Source organism: Argiope bruennichi, chromosome 5 (assembly GCF_947563725.1).
Source record: "Argiope bruennichi chromosome 5, qqArgBrue1.1, whole genome shotgun sequence".
Classification (NCBI taxonomy): Eukaryota; Metazoa; Arthropoda; class Arachnida; order Araneae; family Araneidae; genus Argiope; species Argiope bruennichi.
The window spans coordinates 84,393,378-84,413,204 of NC_079155.1; the positions used below are offsets into that span (position 1 = coordinate 84,393,378).

The 19,827-nt window shown below is 30.3% G+C and overlaps 1 protein-coding gene across 1 annotated transcript in view; it reads right to left on the reverse strand.

Annotated features, from left to right (window-relative positions):
* Nucleotides 1-19,827, reverse strand: part of LOC129968738 (irregular chiasm C-roughest protein-like) — a gene marked incomplete in the record, with an annotated part of 581,302 nt that overhangs the window by 47,404 nt on the left and 514,071 nt on the right. The window contains 3 exon segments of the mRNA XM_056082936.1: nucleotides 736-850; nucleotides 4,039-4,246; nucleotides 10,800-10,905. Coding sequence (XP_055938911.1) covers nucleotides 736-850; nucleotides 4,039-4,246; nucleotides 10,800-10,905 — 429 coding nt within the window.

Below are 19,827 nucleotides of genomic sequence, written 5' to 3' on the forward strand. Positions count from 1 at the left end.
TAATTAATACGATATACAAATAGGATTAAAAATAAAACTTCCAAATACGAGACAAAGAAAATATTAAAAATATTTTATAATTGTGCTATTGATATTATTGACTTTATCTACAATAATAAAAAAATTTTCTTTTAAATGAGTAAAGAACGAGTTGTTTTTTTGTTTTTTTTGTCTTTTTTCCAGTTCTTAGCTTTATCAAATAAATCTTTAAAAAAATATCACGAATTACCTAAACCGATTAATAAATAGATAATATACAATAATATATAAATAGATAATACATAATTGTAAAAAAAAAAAAAAACTAATCAATTGAAAATATGGGCTTCATAAACATTGAAAGTAGACAAAAAAAAAAAAAAAAAAAAAAGGCATTACTTATACAATAAAAATAATTCTTTCTAATAATTAAGTCTATTAATAGATGGGGCCACAAGATTTGCAAGGTTAAAATAAACTTCATTTTAAAGCAATGTTATGCCACTCACACACAAAAAAAACTTAATTTTTTTTCACTTCCAACTAACTTAAATTATGTATCACACGTTTACCAAGGGAGTAAAACCAATAAGAATATTTAAATGCTTAAGTTACTCTTTCAATATGAAATTAGCATTTAAATGCAAATATTTCCCATAACAGTAGCAAACAAAAGCTTACATTTTACATGACAATAGAACTTGTTTCCATTTCATTTTCATAAGTAGAAAAACATTAATAAAGTCGTCAGCCTACCTTTGCCACTTGATGTTGACGTCGGCCGGATTGGCGACAGCTTCGCAGGTGAACTTCACGTTATCGCCCTCCATAATCTTGTCAGAACTCACTTTGAGAGTAATTTCTGGAGGATCTGCAAAAGAAACATCCATCTCCATTACCCACCTGTCAACAACTAATGGCACATCCCGCCACCAGGCAAGCCATACAAACGAAATCCTCTTTACACCTTCCACCGAGCGAAGAAAAGATACTTTTATTCCTCTATTGCTTTGAGTCGCCGGAAAAAGAACACCGGACTCTATAAGCCCATTGATACAAGCCATTTTGAGGGAAAGAACATCAATTCCTGGGTTACGTTAGATGCGACGCCACGTTAGGGCACTCCCCCACCCCCCTTTTTTTTTGGCCAGATATCAAATACGATTTTTTATTCCCACGGAAGCGCGTGCGGTCTTTTTGTTTTGGCTTCTGCTTATTACTTATATCATCTATAGCAAATATTTTTGGAAGTATGCTGGCCAGTTTTATGCTATTATTTAAAGCTTTATGATTGAGTTGACTTCCGCGTTTGGGTTAGGGGTTAGACCGTTTATTTGAATTAGGAAGGAATTAATGTTCATACGTGCTTTTTGGACCTTAATTTCTACCTAATAATAAACAATTTGATGAAAGCTAAATATAAGTGTCTAGAGTTTTTTATTGTGGTTTTTATGGATATTTAAATTAACGATCCAGTGAATTATTTCAATATTATAGGGATTTTTGAAACGTTTCGAATCATGTAGTCTTCATTTTTTGAATGAAGACTACATGAATTTCGACACTGCACTCATCATTTGCATATCTACAAATTTTGAGTTTTAATTTTTTTTTTCTTATATAGCATGTGAAAATAACTGGAATTTGAAAGAAAAAAGCGAAGGCATAATGTGAGTGTATATATTAGCAGTATTGTTTGCTATAACTTATATAAACCAAAAATGAGAAGAATTAGATGTACTAGAAAACAATCCATATTCAAATTATATAATAAAATTGTTATAATAAAAAAATTATATAAAATAAATATTATATTAAAATAAATTATATAATAAAACAGTAGTTACGAAATATAATTTTTGGATGTGAATCTAGCATTTTTACTAAATCTATCGTGTGATATTTGGCGATTTATCTTTGGCACGCGTCTAATACATAAGCATGCAAAATTCGAATTTGTATTTCAGGCGACACCTTTTTTACGCATCGATTGAAACCAAAATTTGGCATAGAACCACAGTTGTAGTCAGATGATTACATACCAAATTTCTTTTATTGAAGTTATTGGTTTTACATGCTTGCGAAAGCATCGACCGAAAGACGTCAACCCTTCGACAGATTTGGTTCAAAATTCGGAAAGAATCTACAGTTTAGATACTAAACCTCTGTATAGATACTAAATTTTATTTATCGAGTTTCTCTCTTTTTATAGTTATCGACAGACAGACTTCAACTGAATAAATTCCATTTTAAATTTGATACAAATCTATAAACGAGATGTAAAATCAGTAGAGCAAATTTCATGCGCGAAGCTTAAATTGCTTTTGATTCATAAGCATAAAGCAAACTCACAGACAGACAGGCATAATGCTAAAAATATATTTATCGAACTCTGGTAGGTCTAAAGCATTGATATTCGTTAAAATTTCGAGTTCGAATTTTTTGACTATCATAAACTCTCCTTCTGTATATTTCTTATACAAGAAAATACAAATGGGATGTAAAGTGAAAGAAAAATTACTTAGCAACTTTCCGTTTTACACTTTTACTTCCATTTCTTAAGGGAAAAAAAAGAAACATCAGAATTCAAGTCTTTAAATTAAAAGTTCTTTTGTGAAGAATAGTAGTTATTTTTCAACGAGAACTGAACTTGTGTGGGTAGCAAGGGTAGTACAGTTCCATGATTGATGAGTAGTCCAATGGCTACTGCACAGATTGTGACTGATCTATCCCAAGGGTCAGATAGAAGGGAAGGACCGTGAAAAGCGTGCCAGAGTGAACATTATAATAGACAAGGTTATATAGCCGTCACATGACATTTGAAGTACAATAGGTTACGATGTAACAAATCTACCTCAGGATACTCTTGTTTGTTTCTGCGCATGACTTGATTTGTGTTTGAATAAAAATCAATGGAATAATAAGTATTAAAGATCTTCCATGGAAACATCATAAAGAAAATATTTGAATAGTTAAGGAATTATTTTTTACTTTACATGTTTTGAATGAAAAAAAAACAATGAAAATTATATAAAAAGAAAAAAAATGAAGGAAATTATAAGGAAACAGTCTTAAATAATAGTTTTAAATTTTTACTATGGGTATGAAAACATTATTTTGAAATAAACATAGACCCTTTATTTCCTATATTGTCTGCAATGTTTTGAAAGAAAAAATAACAACGTTACAAAATTGATATATTTGGGCATCGGGTTTTTTCAAATTAAATATAGAATTATTAATCCATTTTTCCTTCTGAATAAAAAAAAAAAGAATTTATTAAATAGAAAAAGTTTTTAGTTTTTCTGTCAGGTGAGGTTCTGTGATATAAGACTTGCGGATTTAAAATAAGAATATTCATACATAGATTTAAAAAAATGTAGCAGGGATAAAATAATTGTATTCGGAGTTACGTTTTTGATTTTATAAAAATTATTTTCATAATATTAAAAAAAAAAAGAAAAGAAACTGTATTAGTCTTTATTTTTAGAAACGAAAATGTAGTTTACTGTTTGCTAAAATTGTTGTTGTTTCCGCGCATGCGCCAATGCGTTTTGATTTTATCAATATAAGTGCGAGCTGGGAGATGGAAATGCTTAGATCTACTAAGCAATGCATTGAAACATTTTACAGTTAAAAAATATATAAATATTTTTCTATATATGGGTATTTACGTTTTGATATTTAAGAATCACTTTTCTTATTCAAATTGTATCACTTAATTGAGGAATAAATTCATTAAAAAAAAAGGCAAGAGTGACTTTTTGAAACAAGCAGAACTAAAATAATTGTAAAGATTCATTCATAAACATTTTTCTCTTTTTGATTAATTTTTGATAAAATATATTTCGGCCGTTCCGTCCTTTTAAATTTTGGAAAAATTCTGTCTTATATTAAAATATATCAAACCTTAATTCCTTAGCTGCGTCATCTCTATATTGTTAATGAAAGCAGTAAATAAGATATACTATGACTTCCATGTCAAATATACCTGCGTCTTATTAAAGTATTTCAAATTCACAAATTAAATAATCTAAAAGAATATTTGAAATGACTTACATTTGACTTCCAGACTTATTCTGGCATGCAGTGGTTGCGTGAGTGCCGGATTTTCGGAGCGACATGTGAAAGTTTTACCATCATGCTCCCTGCGAGGGGTGAGTGTCCACTTGAGGGCAGCATTGGCCCTTTTGTTGTCCCCTAAAAGTTGTGTCGTGTATTCGATGTCGTCTGTTACAACATTGCCTTCGCCGTCCAACCACGTCAGCTGACAAAGAAAATATATAGGTTATAAAATCATTAAGTTGTTATTAATTTTCAAAAATGATCTAATGGCATTGCAGGAAGATAGTTATAGAAAATGAGATTAACATCAATAAAAACATAGGCCCATTGCATTTAAAGGGGGAATTGAAACCCAGAGGTACTTTTGAATCAAGGACAGCTAAAAATTTATTATACTGATTTTATTTTTATTTTGATTAAAAAAATTTAATTGTAAACATGTCAGTAGCTAAATTCAACACATGTTGTTAGATTATATGAGTGAGTATATATTGGTTCAAAAAGTATTCACAAATTATCAGATAGAAACGCCTAAATTGTGCATATAATAGAAGTTGCCTGTATCATAGATGATATAAATAGCTACTTGTTGATGATTAATATCAGTGAAGTGCATCAGATTTGGTTCTTTAATTACAATTCAGACTGCTATATAATGAATATTGTATGCGATTTAATGACAGTGAAATAAAGATTTTCAGATTTTCGAGTAAATACTTTTTGCTTAATTATCGATACATTTATAGAAGAAATACGTTAAAGAAAATTTTCAAAATCTGCAATCATCAGCGAAATTGTAAGGCATTAATCAGTGAACAGATAACTATTTTTCTTTTTGATCATCGATTATTTCATTAACCCCTTAACCGTCATGCTCGTGCTTCATACAGGAATTGATTTATCGCTTTTCAAACTAATAGTTGAATTAAATTGAATATTCATTGTCGAACTAAATCATTTTAAGACTTTATAATTGTATCCAGGGTTACAAATATCATATACAATTCACAAACATCAAATATTCTATAGATTCTTAATCGAATCAGAAAATACATCACTTCCCCGAAGCAAAATCAGCTTACTAATAAGATAATAATAAAAAGGAAAATAGCTAAGAGGTTAAATAGGTATTTTCGTTGAGACAAACTCTTAGTTATAGTTCTGATAATGTCCCCAATTAGTTAAGCCCAGGGTGCTGCAATTTGTTAAGAAAGCCCTGGAAAAACAAAGATGAATAAAATTATTTAACGTAAGTTAGAATTTATATTTTGCCATTTGGAAAAATCCAGGAAGTTTGCTTTTTTTTGCGTGGCTCTATTTTGACATTAAAAACACACGCCGGAAATTGAATATTCTGTGATCGTGAAGTGGTTTCGAAGAAAATGATTCAAGAAGCAGTCCCGAAAAAGAAAGAAGAAAAAACGAAGAAAATAAGAAAAAATCTGATCTCCATTTTCGATTCATTAGGCATTAATCGGCATGAAACAAATTCGGAAAAATAAAATAAAATAAATCAGAAGAAGCAGAAGAAGAGCAAGCAAGTAAGTAAGTATTCATACGGATGGATAGAAGCCCACAGAAACCGCACACGACCAATAAAAGATGAAGTAGAAAATATAAAAAAAAAAATCTATGACTTCATTGTTAAAGTCTACAAACACAAACTGTGTGGCCCAATTTCCTCTTCTGTTGGTGTGGTTCAGATTGGCCCATTAGAAAACGAAGAGGGAAATCAGTTGGGGGAAAAAGCAAAGAAAAAGATAAACAAAATAGGGGAAAAGATGGAAGAGCAGTGGAAAAAAAACTATTCTTGCACAATATTTTTTTTTCTCCCTCTTTCTCTCATTCCATTTCCTCTTTTTGTAGGAAAATAAAAGAAACAACAAGGCAGTGGAAAAATGAAAAGAAAAATAAGAAAAAAGGACATTTAGTTAGAAGGAAGAAAATTGCAGAACGAGAGGTACCTTCAAAATCTTTCTCAGCATTTTTGGTGATCTATGCTTTGTTTATTTGTTAGTTTTTTTTTTAGTTGTCTTTTGTCGTACGGACCGAATGATTACCGGGTCCTCTCCCCACTCCTTAAACCTCTTCAACAAAACAACAACGACTCGGTGTTTTTTTTTTTTTTTTTTTTTTTTTTTCATTTTGGGATATTTTTTTTTCTCTCTCTTCTGGAACAAAATGGTCGATTTTTGGCATCTATTTTTTTTCCCTTTTTTCACCATAAAAGTTCAGGGGTAACTACTAAGGCTTCATCGCGCTAATTACAGGCTATAAATTCAGCAAGTTAACTCATCTAGGAAGAAAAGTTGAAGTGGATGTGCTTGGAATGTGGGGGAGAAAAAAAAAAACTCAACAATCCTGGACTCGAAATGAGTGATAGAGGAGGAAAAATGTAGTGTGGTGTGGGAAATTATCCATTTTGAGTCGACTAACAACAAATTTATATTTTTGATTTGATTGATCTTGAGTAGCAATTTTTATATCATAAATTCTCCTAAAGCCAGAGCAGTGACATTGCAGTAAGGCAGGTTTCAGCTTCGTGACCAGAGGGCTCTAGTTCGAAACCCGATTCATCGAACAACCACTAAGTAGTTTGGTGCATACTGAATTCATTGTTGTAAAAGATATCTTTCCTCTAGCTTGACTCGGAAGTTTCGAAAGGGATTAAAGGCTCAGGTATCATCGTTGTTATTTGATCATGGTTTAAATTTACAAAAAATTCCCAAAACAGCCTTAGCGTTACTTCAAAACGGAAGTAAATATAAGTCAATACTCCGATTATGGGTAAAATGGGACTTCTAACAGATTTTTGTAGAACAAGACGAATTTTGCCATATAAATTTTAACTAACAACAACCCACACTGAAACAAATATGAAGAAAATGTGTGTTATGTTTTATTTACATTTAGTAAATTATTAAAACCCCCGAATATTAAAGGTATAATTGTTATCGTGATTCTAGTTTTGTTATGTGCTTAAAATAACATTCGAATCGAGTCATGTTCACATGATACAAGTCATATCCAATCCACAGCGCTAACGTGAGTTAGTCACGTGAGCTAAATCCATAAACTAGACATTTTTTAAGGTACTAAAATAAAAATCGTAATGAAGAGGGGAACCAAACGTGAAATGATGTTAAGTTGCAATAATATCTGATTAATGGATTAATTAATTCTGATTAATGGATTAATTAAATAATATTAATTAATGGATTAATTTATTAACAAAAATAATAAAAATTTAGTGGTCATTAAAAAGATATAAAGAGCGCCGATATTAACAATATATCATTTATCAAAATATGAAATGCTACATTCTCCAAAAGTCATAATTTGATAAAATCAAGTTTAAAAAAATCTAGACGAATTATACTTTTTATTTTAAAAATTAACAAAGAATTATTAAAAGGAAAAAGAAAAAGTACAAATACAAGAATTTAATATGTCACATATATTTGGAATGTGACAAGCTTAAGTTAAAATATTTCATTACAAAACTAGTTTTTAAAAAGAGTTTTTAAATATTGAGCTTCTATTAAATTCTCTCATAATCTTTAAATTAATTCTATATTAGATAAGAAAATCAAAAGATAAAAGACATAAAAAATCATGCTAATACGCTGATGTGCACGACAAATAAATTCTAAATGATTCATTCTTTTCTGTATTTCTGTTTTGAACGAAGAATTATTCAGGTTCGAGTTAACGAAATTCAATTGTTTAAAAGTTTGAAAAAATTTAGTGAAAAAGTAGTCACTCATTTACTAAACAAACGAAACTTAATGACTCACAAATCAGACATATTTTCGTTACTCTAGAGCTGCCACACCAGATGCAATATTTAAACTCGTCCCTCTTACTCCAGAACCGAATAAATAACCGAATCCTTCATTTTCTGAGCAAATTTCCTCACATTTTCCTACGATAATAGGTGTTTCAATAAGGAATAAAAGGAGAAATAAATAATAAATAACTAGATTCTCCTGTGGAAGGAGGAAACAAAAATTTTGAACCTGTCCATCTTGCTAGAGGATGGGCGGATTGAATCCCAGAAAATCGCAGACGATCAATACGAAGCTCATTTGCAGAGGCATTTTAATACCGCGAAAAAGAAGACCCGATACCTCCCCACCCTCACTCCTCTCTCCCCCACCCTTTACCAAAGCAATAATTAAGCAAGGTGACAGACGTTCTGTGGTGTGGTTAAGGCCTCGCTAATGAGCAAGCTTCACTTCGCCATCTGGAATCTTCGAAGGACCCCCTCCAAAAAGACCTCCTCCCCCGTTCTAATTTGCCACAAAACAACAGCTTGAGCGGCGTGTTTATACGGGATATCTTGCGCGGTCTAATTTGGGGCCTTTTAAAAGACGTACGTATGAGAGAGTGAAGAGGAAAGGAGTGCAGTTGGGGGGGGGGAGGTAGAAAAAAATTGTTTAGAAAAGAATTCCAAAATGATAGGTAGCATCCAAAAGTTGATACACCCCCTTTTCCAACATCGTCTTTAAAGATTTTTGTTTCGTCTTTAGTAATCAACCAAGTTTTAACTCACTTAGAAATTGCTGCAACATCATTAAGACAAATGTTTAATATTTTTTTTATGTGTCCAAGTACCTCAGTCTTGCTAAAAAGGAACGCTTATTAGAGAGATGATTTTTTTTTGCACCTCCTTTAATCTTTTGGAAAAGACGTAATACGCAACGTTTAGCTTTCATATGTTGCATTTTTTTTTGTTGCTTTTGATGTGGTTAACCTCCTATCAGTTTCTGTGGGCAAATTAAATGTAGCTTAAGATGGCGAGAAAGCTCAGGTGTGTCGAATGTTAGGATACCTCACAAGTCATTGGCAGAACAGGAAATTAAGGCGGTGTTGGATAAAAAATTTCCCATGTTAATTCTCACCTGAAGAAAGATTCTTGAACACTCAGTAAGTTTATCAAATATGGGACGAATAACTAACAAAACGAAAGAGGAAAAATACGAAAAAAAAAAAAATAGGATAATTTAAAGATGATTTGTGCGCATAAATATATAAAGAAAGACGTTATAAAGTACATTATTTTCGGTTCTTTCAAAGAAGCAAATCGTAATTTTGCCGTGAGAGTTTTGAATTCTTGAATATATCAGAAATAAAAGGTATTTCCGCATGTTCCCTATGCAAAAAATTATCTTGTATCAAATTTAAAATAAGAAATTTAAACTGACAGCAGCGTGTACCTTTTAATCAGATATCTATCGTTCGATTCAGAATTAATTTTAGCCCCCCATTTAATTAAAAAGCACATACACCACAACCCGTACAAGACAAGAAAATTTGAAAAAAAAAATGACAAAATGAGTTCAAATAGTCGACATTCAAATTAGAGAATAACCAGATATTCGGCACAGATAAATAACGGAATATTTTATTTATACCTTGTTTTCGAAACAAATGGCTTGTTCCAGGAAAAAGAAATTGTTAAGAATTTTGTTAAGAAATAAATATAAACGTTAGGAGTGACGATGGTATACGTATTTTTAATGCTAATTTTTCTGTGACGTTTAAATTCGTAGCACGATCGAAATCAAAAACGATTTCGATAATGGATAGATTACAATATTTCAAAAATCATGATACACGAATGAAATCTCATCTAAATATCAGTAGAACTAATAATTTATAGACGCATTTTTTAAATAAGTAATTTTTGGAGAATGTTCCAACCAATAGAAGAAGAACCAATGTTCCTCTAAGAAATATAGGAAGTAAATAATAGGAGCAAATCGGAAATGGTGCAAATAACGGATTTTGCTAGCATGTTGCATTAATGAATAAAACAGCGTTTTCTTTTGCATGTTTAAAATTTACTTCGCAAGAATCCTAAACAGACTAAACCAAACGCAAGATTGACAGCAGGAAACTGGACTGTTCAAGTTATAAACACGCAATCTCCTTAACGTACCTAACGTTTAGAATTTTCATGCCTTAAAACGGGCAAACAAAGAATATTACTTTAAGTGAAAAATTAACAAAGCTTCGATGAGATGGGCATATACAATAAATCAAATATGAAAATTCTTTAAAGATACCCATTATATTGAATAATTTTAACATAGTAGAATTTTTGGAAATTTGAAGCTGACAAAATTTCATGATAGTACAAATTTGAAAAAAAAAAGTAAGTTTAAGAATGTATGAGACAAAAAGTGATTAATCTGAAGTTATAAAGAGCGATAGAGAATTATTTTTAATATTTAATGATTTTAATTAAAATTACACAATTAATTTAAATAAACAAAATGATATAGAGAAATTAATTTAAAAATACTTTCAATAAGTAAGCTACTAATTATAATAGATAAAGGATATATAACACCTCAAAATAGCAATTTATTATAAAATTTCAAAATGAACAATAAAATTCAAATTAACATGATCAAAAATTAAAAAAAAAGTTTTAGAATTTTTTTTATCACTTACAGTGATTGAATTCTTTACCTTTTAACATAAATAGGGATGGTAGATAAGAGATAATTACATATTTAATCAACAAAAATGATTTAGAAACAAGAAAATGATTTTTCCAATTTTAATTTTGAATTAACAGAAACTCGAATTATGGACGATATTTTAACGTTCTGCAAAGTTTCCTCGATAGAAAAATTCAACGGTAATTGGTACAAAAAGTGAAGAAATGATATTCCAAGCAATAAAATGAGTGGCACATAGATAAAAAATACTACAACAATATATGCAGAGTATCTGAATTTTACCTCAGCAGGTGGTTTTCCAGCATGAGATTCGCATGTTAATTCCACTGTCATTCCAGCTGTCGTTCGCAAGAAGTCGCCTTGCACTATCTTTGGTGGTTCTGGTGGAACTGTAAAAGCAAGAATAGAATTAAAAAAAACAACAGCAGCAAAATACTAATATAAACATCAAAAGAGCCAAAGAATTCATTACACAAAGATAGTTCATAATTATGCTATCACTAGTATTAGCATTTCCAATTGAATTCAAGTTTGGTATCCAGCCAAGCATGGGCTAAACTTGCCAAACTGATTAGATATACAAATCTCTGAATTTCAGACAATTGGGTATATTAATCTTTCGCTAACATCAGACTCAACAGAGTTGCTTGAAATTGCGAGAAATCAATTCCTTATACCACACTTATAATCATTTCAGTGGTATGGACAGGTACATGTTCGAAATGAACCCAGTTGGGGATGATTTAGTTGGAGAATATACCTTTGAGTTCCAATTATATCAAACTGGCAATCTAACATACAGTGGTATTCAATGATTGTTGAGTCAGCATAAGTAGTTAATGAACATCTAAAGTTAAACATCATGATATGACTATTCTATTAGAAAGTGCAACAGTTTGATTTCATATCTCTTATGTTAAATTTTAAAATGATCGTAAAAAAAATTGACATAAAATAATTATAAAAAAAAGTAAAAGTCATAGAAGATAATCAGTCAGTAAATAAAACTCGCCGATCATTTATTCGAAAAAAAAAAAAAAAAAAGGAAATTTTATTGATTGAAATTTATAATGATTTTTTCCCCAAGAAAGCTATGGTTAAGATATCATCACGCATTCAGAGTCTAGTATTTGAATTTCTTAATTTTTTGCAAAAAGTTAATATTGGCATTATTAGACGAGTGTAAACTTAATTAAAAGTATTAAAAATTACTTTAAGTTAGGTTTACATTCTGACAATAAACTTGTCCCAAAAGCAAAATTTAATTAAAAATACTGAGATTAAGTTATGAAACAAATTGATTATATTTTATATGTTTTCGAAAGTTATTGTCCACCAAACGACTAAAAGTAAAAATTTAAAAAATTCCCGCCAATATGAAATTACCACATGATGAAACACATCTCGAATCAATCGTTATTCATACATAAATTTTTGTTTCAGAGTTTAAAGAAACTTTTTTAAGCCCTTTTTTATGTCTCTTCAATAGTTTTTACCATTTTTTTAAAAACAAAATATCAAAATATTCCTTTTAGTATCCACTGAAAAATTAAAATCTAAATATTTCATAATTTGTCTAGAATAATTAGAATTATAAGTATTTCTCAAGATTCTATACAATATTTTTCACTCATTGTTGGTGCTATAACCATGACTCATTTTTATTTCCAAGACGAAAATGATTCATTTTGTTTATCTGAATAATCAATAAAACTCAGTTTAATAATTTATTTCTAAAAAATTAACAACTGAATCTGTGAATTCAGTTAATCTAATTTATCGATATTTTTCACTCATTGTTGATGCTATTATCATTATTTTTTTTCCAAGATGAAAATTATTCATTTTGTTTATCTGAGTAATCAATAAATTTCTAAAAAAAATTAGTACTCAATCTTTGAATTCCGTTTATCTAGTTAATCGATATTTTTCACTCACTGTTGGTGCTTTTACTATTAGTCATTTTTATTTCCAAGATGAAAATGATTAATTTTGTATATCTGAAAAATTAATAAAATTCGGTTCAGTAATTTATTTCTAAAAAAAATTAACAATTTATGAATTCAGTTCATCCAAATTCGTATAAAAAATTATTTAAATGGATAAAATGACACACCACGATGTTTTGGTCCTATTATCCCTTACAACTGCAATACAGTTTAAATTCAGAAGTATCGGATAAAGAAAAAAAGAAGGAAATCGTTCCAAAATCAAAATTTTATTTATACATCATAATATTTAACTACGCAGACGATATCATTTCAAAAAACAAAAACTAGAAAAGAAAACGATATTTGTCGAGATAGAATATTCAGTTTTTTTTTCATCCCACAGAAAAATTTTAAAAACCATTCAAAATAAATGGATGACTGAATGTTAAACCAAGCCTCACTAACTCTTCGAAATTTCGCCCAAAATCACAAAACACACAACGCTTTAACCAAAACGAAAGGGTATTTATAATTCAAAAGTTAAGAGAAAGAAAGTAAAATAATAATAAAAAACACAGATTAAGTTAAAAAACAAAACAAAACAAAAAGGACAAAATAAAATAAAGTGAAGTGAATGGATGAAATAAAATGGAGAGAAAATGAAAGCGAAGAAATGCATCTTTACAACTTCTACAAGTACACATCATTATCTTTTTCCACTTCGTTTCCGATCAGAGGATCGAATAATCTTCCTAATGGAAAACTGTACCCGAAGTTAAGTGAAAATAAAATCTAAAATTCTTACTTATTAAAGAGGGGTGGAGGGGGGGGATAGTGAGAGACAGAGTAATAAAATAACAATGCAATTTGCACTGTTAACGCTGTGAAATCGAATTAGAAGCGCGGTTAAGCCCAGAAGTAGTATCAGAAAAATAAATTAAAATGGGTTTGAGGCCTAGGGGCATGGATTTCATCCGGTCTTTGCAAAGATCACGTTCTTTGGAGTTTCGAAGAGTTTTACCTTTATTTTAAAAGATAGAATAAAAAGCACGGCAACAGAAAGCACGCCAACTAAGTTATTTAAAGTCTGCCAAGCGTATAATTAATACGGCATGTAAGAACACTTGAAGTTGAAAACAATTAAGAAGGAAGCCCCCCTCTATTTTTTTCTCTCTTCTTTTCTTCTCGAAGAAAAAAACTTTTACTTTCCATTTTTTTCTTTGTTCTTAAAAATGAATGAGAAATTAGGAATGAGAACAATATATATATATAAAACATTCTAGTATAGTAGTAAAAAGTTAGCGGTGGTTGATAAGGGAAGGGGTGGGTGAAATTTTTTTATAAATTTTTTTTTAATGGCGATGTAAATAATTCAATCGTGAAAAACCGTTTTTTTATATCATCTATCTTCTTTTTTTTTGTCTTCGAATTTTTCGCCAATACATGTATCTTGGATACGTACCGTATTCTGAGAATAAGAGAAAAAAATGCGGTGTACAGGTTCAAGGGGAAAAAAATGAAATATCCGTTCCTGAAAAAGGAAGCAGTTGTAAAAAAAGAAAGAGAGAGAGAAAATATTTTTATATATTTCTTTAGAAAGTTCATAATAATTAGAATAAAAAAAAATTCAGTGTCCTAGTATGCCTAAAATTATTTCTAGAATTTGTTTGTGGACATACTTATTAATAGCACAGTTTTTTTTCTGTAACAAATATTGTAATATTTAATAGAGTTTCAATAAAAGAAAAATTTAAAATTTTCCATTTCTCAAGTTATGACCGTCTTTTTAATGGTAAACATGAAGATATAGCAAAAACTTTTATATGGTGTGTATATCTTAAATGACTTTAACAAATCCATTTTCAAAAATTTAAGAAAAATGTATAAAACATTTAAAGGATGAAAACTAGAAAAAAAATGACGATTTTATAAAAAAAGTGTCTTTTTTTTAATAAATTTTATTATTTCTGATCTTTCCTAAATTTTAGTTAATTTTACAAATTTTTTCCGATACTTCCACTGGCCGCGGTGGCCTGGTGGTAAGGTGTCGGCTTGTGAGCCGTAGAGTTTCAGGTTCGACACCCGATTCCACCTAAGAATTGTCGTGTAAGGGGGTCTGTTGCACGTTAAATCCGTCATGCCAAACGTCCTCCCGCTGGTGTGGTGTGGAGAGGGGGGTGCCAGCTCAGGTGTCGTTCTCGTCATCTGACCGCGGTTCAAAATTACGAGGCCCGTCCCAAAATAGCCCTAGTGCTGCTTTACAACGGGACATTAATATAACTAAACTAAACTAAACCGATACTTCCACTTTCTCTTAAATTAAAAAATAATAATAAGCTGGTTACATTTAAATTCCTTTAACATGTCAGTTTACAAGGAAATTACTTAGAACAGTATTTTAATATTACTGATGGCTCCAAATTTATGCCCCTAAATACCTATAAAATAGACGTATCAATTTACTTACATCAACGTACAGACGTATCAATACGAATTTTGTAGAAAAAAGAAGTCACGAGTTGGTAAGATAGGACGCATTCATTTTTGCGATAAAACTCGAATGTCATGCGAATTGATTCTATTATAAAATATTTTGTAACGATAAATTTATCTACTATTCTTACGGCATAACAATAAGAAATTAAATTGTATTGATAAAAATATAAAAAGCAAACTAGAAGAGAATATATTATTGACCAAATAAATGTTATGGACAAAATATTGCCTCAAATGCTGGCCACCATTTATTTTTTTTCTCTTAGCGAAACGAAAAAAGATTCGCATCTTAAATCATCTCCAGAAGGACATTGGGGCCCAAATTCAAAAATAGATGCAACCACAACCCTATCCGGATGGTTTCATCTAAATTTGAATTTCCGAAAAAATCTCCACGCAAGACCGATACTTCAGCGATAAGATACAAAGCTCATGGCACAGCAGAGAACCTTACTAGCTCGTATTGTACAACTGTACAATCCAATCCCAATTCATTTCTTGTGGGTGGACCTCTGTCAAATGGGACTGAAGAAACAAATGGTCCGTGACGACCACGAAAAATATCCTTCCTCTTTCACTGTTTTATTCTTCGGCGATTTTCTTTTTCTTTTTGAATCACTGCTTACAGTAGATCTGTTTCTAACAGTGGTAGAAATAGGAATCTATCTATCTTTTTGTCGACGGCGCGAGAAACATTAGTAGGTAGCACTTTTAAAGCTAAAGATGGGAGGAAGAACAGAAGGGGGGTGGCATACGGAAGGTGGTTGCTATCTCTTTTAAAAGATTTCCCATCTGATCAGGCTTTTAAGCCGCTTTCGGTACAATTCGAGAGAAATGGGCTTGCCGGACATGGCATGACTTTTAGGCCGGGCAATACGTCATTCCATGGAAAATTTATAGGGGGTGTTAAAGAATGAAGAGAAAATAGTTGTGAAGGTGGTTGGTTACATTTAAATAATATTCAATGATATTTTTTTTTCACACTATGCAGCACAAAATAGTTTCAAAAATTATGATTTACCAGCGAATAAAAAATTATCTGCAGTATGGTAAAATAAACAAGGAAGATAATTTTCGTATAAAATAACGATTAAATATTTTTAGGTGGAATAATTTAATAATAGAATTCTTTAGTCCGATGTTTGAATAGATGATGAGCCACCAAATCATTGAGTTTTAAATATACGTGTTAAATATGTCCAATTCTCTGACAAAACTGATGTTCTTCTCCAGAACCTTTTCAAAAGTTCATTTTTAGATTCGTAATATAAACATTAAAATTCATTTTACTGAATAAAGTATTAAAAATGCTGCAAATTTGGCACAAAAAAAACAAAAATGGGTTATACCAAAACTGAACAATAAACCAGCACTTTTTTTTTTAAATTAAAGAACATAATCTCGCTAATGATGAATGGAATAAAATAGAGCTCTCTTTGAAGTGTTTTTTTTTTTGATATAATTTGTCTTGACGGAGTCGATTTGTATTAAAAGATAAAACTGAAAATTTAATGTTTTTTTTCCAGATAGGTTAGTTCTGAAAAGAATAAGCCTTTTCTAAAACCTGGAATTCGAGCAATTATCATAATCTATTAAATGATTTTACTACCATTCAGTATGAAATGTTAAAATGAAGCTAATTTTCAAGATAATGGTTTCAACTCGCATGAAGTTAGTGGAAGTTCTGTAAAAGTTGTTTCACCTACCAATCACTAAATACGCAGGTAAGCAAACGCCTAGAAAACTTGGGTTTGCAGCAAAATGTATTATTTTTTTTTTATAAAATCTATATCCTTCAAATAATCAGTTAACATATAGATAAAAACGTTGTAGAATATTTTAAAATTTAACATTTAAATTACTATTTAAATTGAGAATTATATTTAGGACATTTCTGGTTTTTGTTTTGTTTTGTTTCTAAGGCGTAAATATTATGGATTGCATTTACTGCATTATAATAAAATGAAGATATGTAAGCCCTTTAACATTAAGCAAGATTATTAATATTCGATATGCTATTTTTTATATTTATCCCTCTACAATTTTTATAATGATAATACTATTTTGAAAATGTATGGTAATTAATTTTAAAATAGTATAAAAAAGGAATTGTAAGTTTAAATTTTAGATTACATTTACGCTTGTACTTATAATTAGAAATAACACATATACTTATATAACTTCTAATGTGTAAAAGTGAGAATGGACACAAATACTTTTGTTCAAAAGTGTAAAAGTGCAAAATATTTTTGTTCAAATGTATAAAAATGCAAATGGGCACGAATACTTTTGTTCAAATGTGTAAAAGTACAAATGGACACAAATACTTTTGTTCAAATGTGCAAAATTGTTCAAAGATAAAATCTTTCATTGGATACTTCTAATTATTTATTATTTACATATTTCTGACAAACTTCATACTTTTTAGAAATGGAAACGTTTACAGTCGTAATAAGAAAACAAGGCATTGCAATATATCAGTACTAGGCTATGCATTTAATTCTGAGACGCAATCGTGAATTTTTTAAATCTTATATTTTTTTTAAACCCAAACAAAATTTATATCTACGGATAAAATTTACGACGAATTTGCTAAATACACTACCATAATCCCAAAATCGATACAAACAGATTTAAACACCATTTTATTATTTTGAAGGACAATAGATATTATCACAGAAAGCAGAGGAGAGGAAAAAAAAATCTTTCTGGATAGCAATAATACAGAAGCAGCTTCAATTCGAAGGTTCTTAATGACCGAAAGGGAGAGGGATGGATTCAATTCATTTTATTTTAGAAAGAGGGGGGTGGAAATCGCTACTCTCAGCGTGACAAACGCTCAGTGGAACATTAATCTCTCCTGCAATCTCTTCTCCCCCTTCCCTCTTAATCTTAGGTTCTGAAGCATAGGATATATTCTTGTGGTTAGGGTGAAACCCATTATTTACTAGATTTCTGGGGGGTAGAGGGTGAAGGATAGGATAGATTTTAAAAGAGGTGGAATTAAAAAATAATTAAATGCAATCTTGGACGATGGGGAGGCAGATAAAAGAAGTTTAAAGGGAGATCCCAGTCAAGCGTAACGGGGGGGGGGTAAGAAAAATTTTATTTTAAAGTATCGTGTTGGCGGTTTCGAATATTAGGATTTGTAGGGGTTGTAAGCTTTAGACGAAATGAATTTTAAAATAAAAATCTTTTTTCATTTGGTAAGGATATAACTTGCCGAAGTTTTAAAATTGGTAATAATAATTACAAAAATTTTCAACTTAAAACGAAATCTATATTTAACTATTTGGTGGAATGAAGATCATTATGATCCGTGCAGTGGAAGCAAGAGGATATCCATGTTTTCGGGAACATTTCTTTAATGATCGCATTTCACACAAAACAAACACAAACACGTAAGACAAGACAAGACATTAATGCACGCACACCTCTACAGAACAGCATCTCGTCTCCTTAATAATAACAATCGCAGTGCACCATGGGATGCGGACCTAATTAGGTATCGCCCTTTATTATCCAAAAAAGAAGATAGAGTAATGCGATTGCTGCAACTATCATTTTTATCTAATACTTATGAACCACAAATTTAAAAGGAAATATGAAATTAAAAAGGAACTTTAATTGTATTAAACCTTTTTGCAGTTTCTAATTCATCACTCAATTTTTTTAAAAAATAAATATTAAATCTAAGCTTTCACTTCTTCAGTAATAATTACACCCAGCAAAATTTCATTACCAAAAAAATATTTTTTTTTTCCCTTCTTTCCTTACTAACCAAAATCCTCTTCACTCTAAATCTGGGTATGAGAAAAAATATTTAAAACTCACATTCCAAACCTCTTTTTTTCTTCTTTCCTTTGAAATATTTGATAATTAGACGGTTACAATCTCACTTTTTTCTTAACCACGGAGTCGACTTAACTCTGAATTGTTTGTTGCATCCTATAACTGCAGTAATTAAAATTTTGCCCAGCTCTAGCTGGCGGGGCTTTCTCACCGATTACAAAAGAGAACCCAAACATTTCGAAGCAAATGAAGTGTAGGGGCGGGTAAAAATTTCACCCTATAAGAGTATTGTTGGAGTTAAAGGAAGAGCGCAGCAACAATGAAAATGGGGGGATTAATAGAGGGCCCGCGCACTCTTTGTCCCAGGAACAATAGCGGAGTGCGTAAAGCAGTTCGGGAGTTTTGGATTATTTCGGGAGGCATCACTTTCGGGGTTACCAGCAGGAAGGATGTTTTGCTTCCAAAGTCGCCAAGAAAAGCTCCCTTTTTTTGCAACTCTCTGATAACAACTTTTTTAATTTTGATATAAGACAATTTTAGAAAAATTGAGACAAAATTTAGAATCTTATTTCTAAAATGATTTTCGTAACATGGATATAAAGTTCTTCTTATTTTGTTATTCTTTTTTTGTTACTTAGATGATGTATTGTTTTGCAATACATTAAATTATTATGTAATGTTACAACGTAAGATTTCATGTTCATAAATTCGAAAATATGTGGAAGAATGGCTTAATAGTTTATTAAATCTCATCAGAAGTTTTTACAAAATTTAAAGGCCTCGTTCTAAATTAATTTTCCTAACATGGATACAAAGTTCTTCTAACTTCGTTATTTTTTTAATGGAATTTAGATGATATATTGTTTTTATAAAATATTAAATTCTTATGTGACACTATAACATATGATTTCATGTTCATAAATTCGAAAATATGTGGAATAATGGCTTAATAGTTTATTAAATCTCATCAGAAGTTTTTACAAAATTTAAAGGCCTCGTTCTAAATTAATTTTCCTAACATGGATACAAAGTTCTTCTAACTTCGTTATTTTTTTAATGGAATTTAGATGATATATTGTTTTTATAAAATA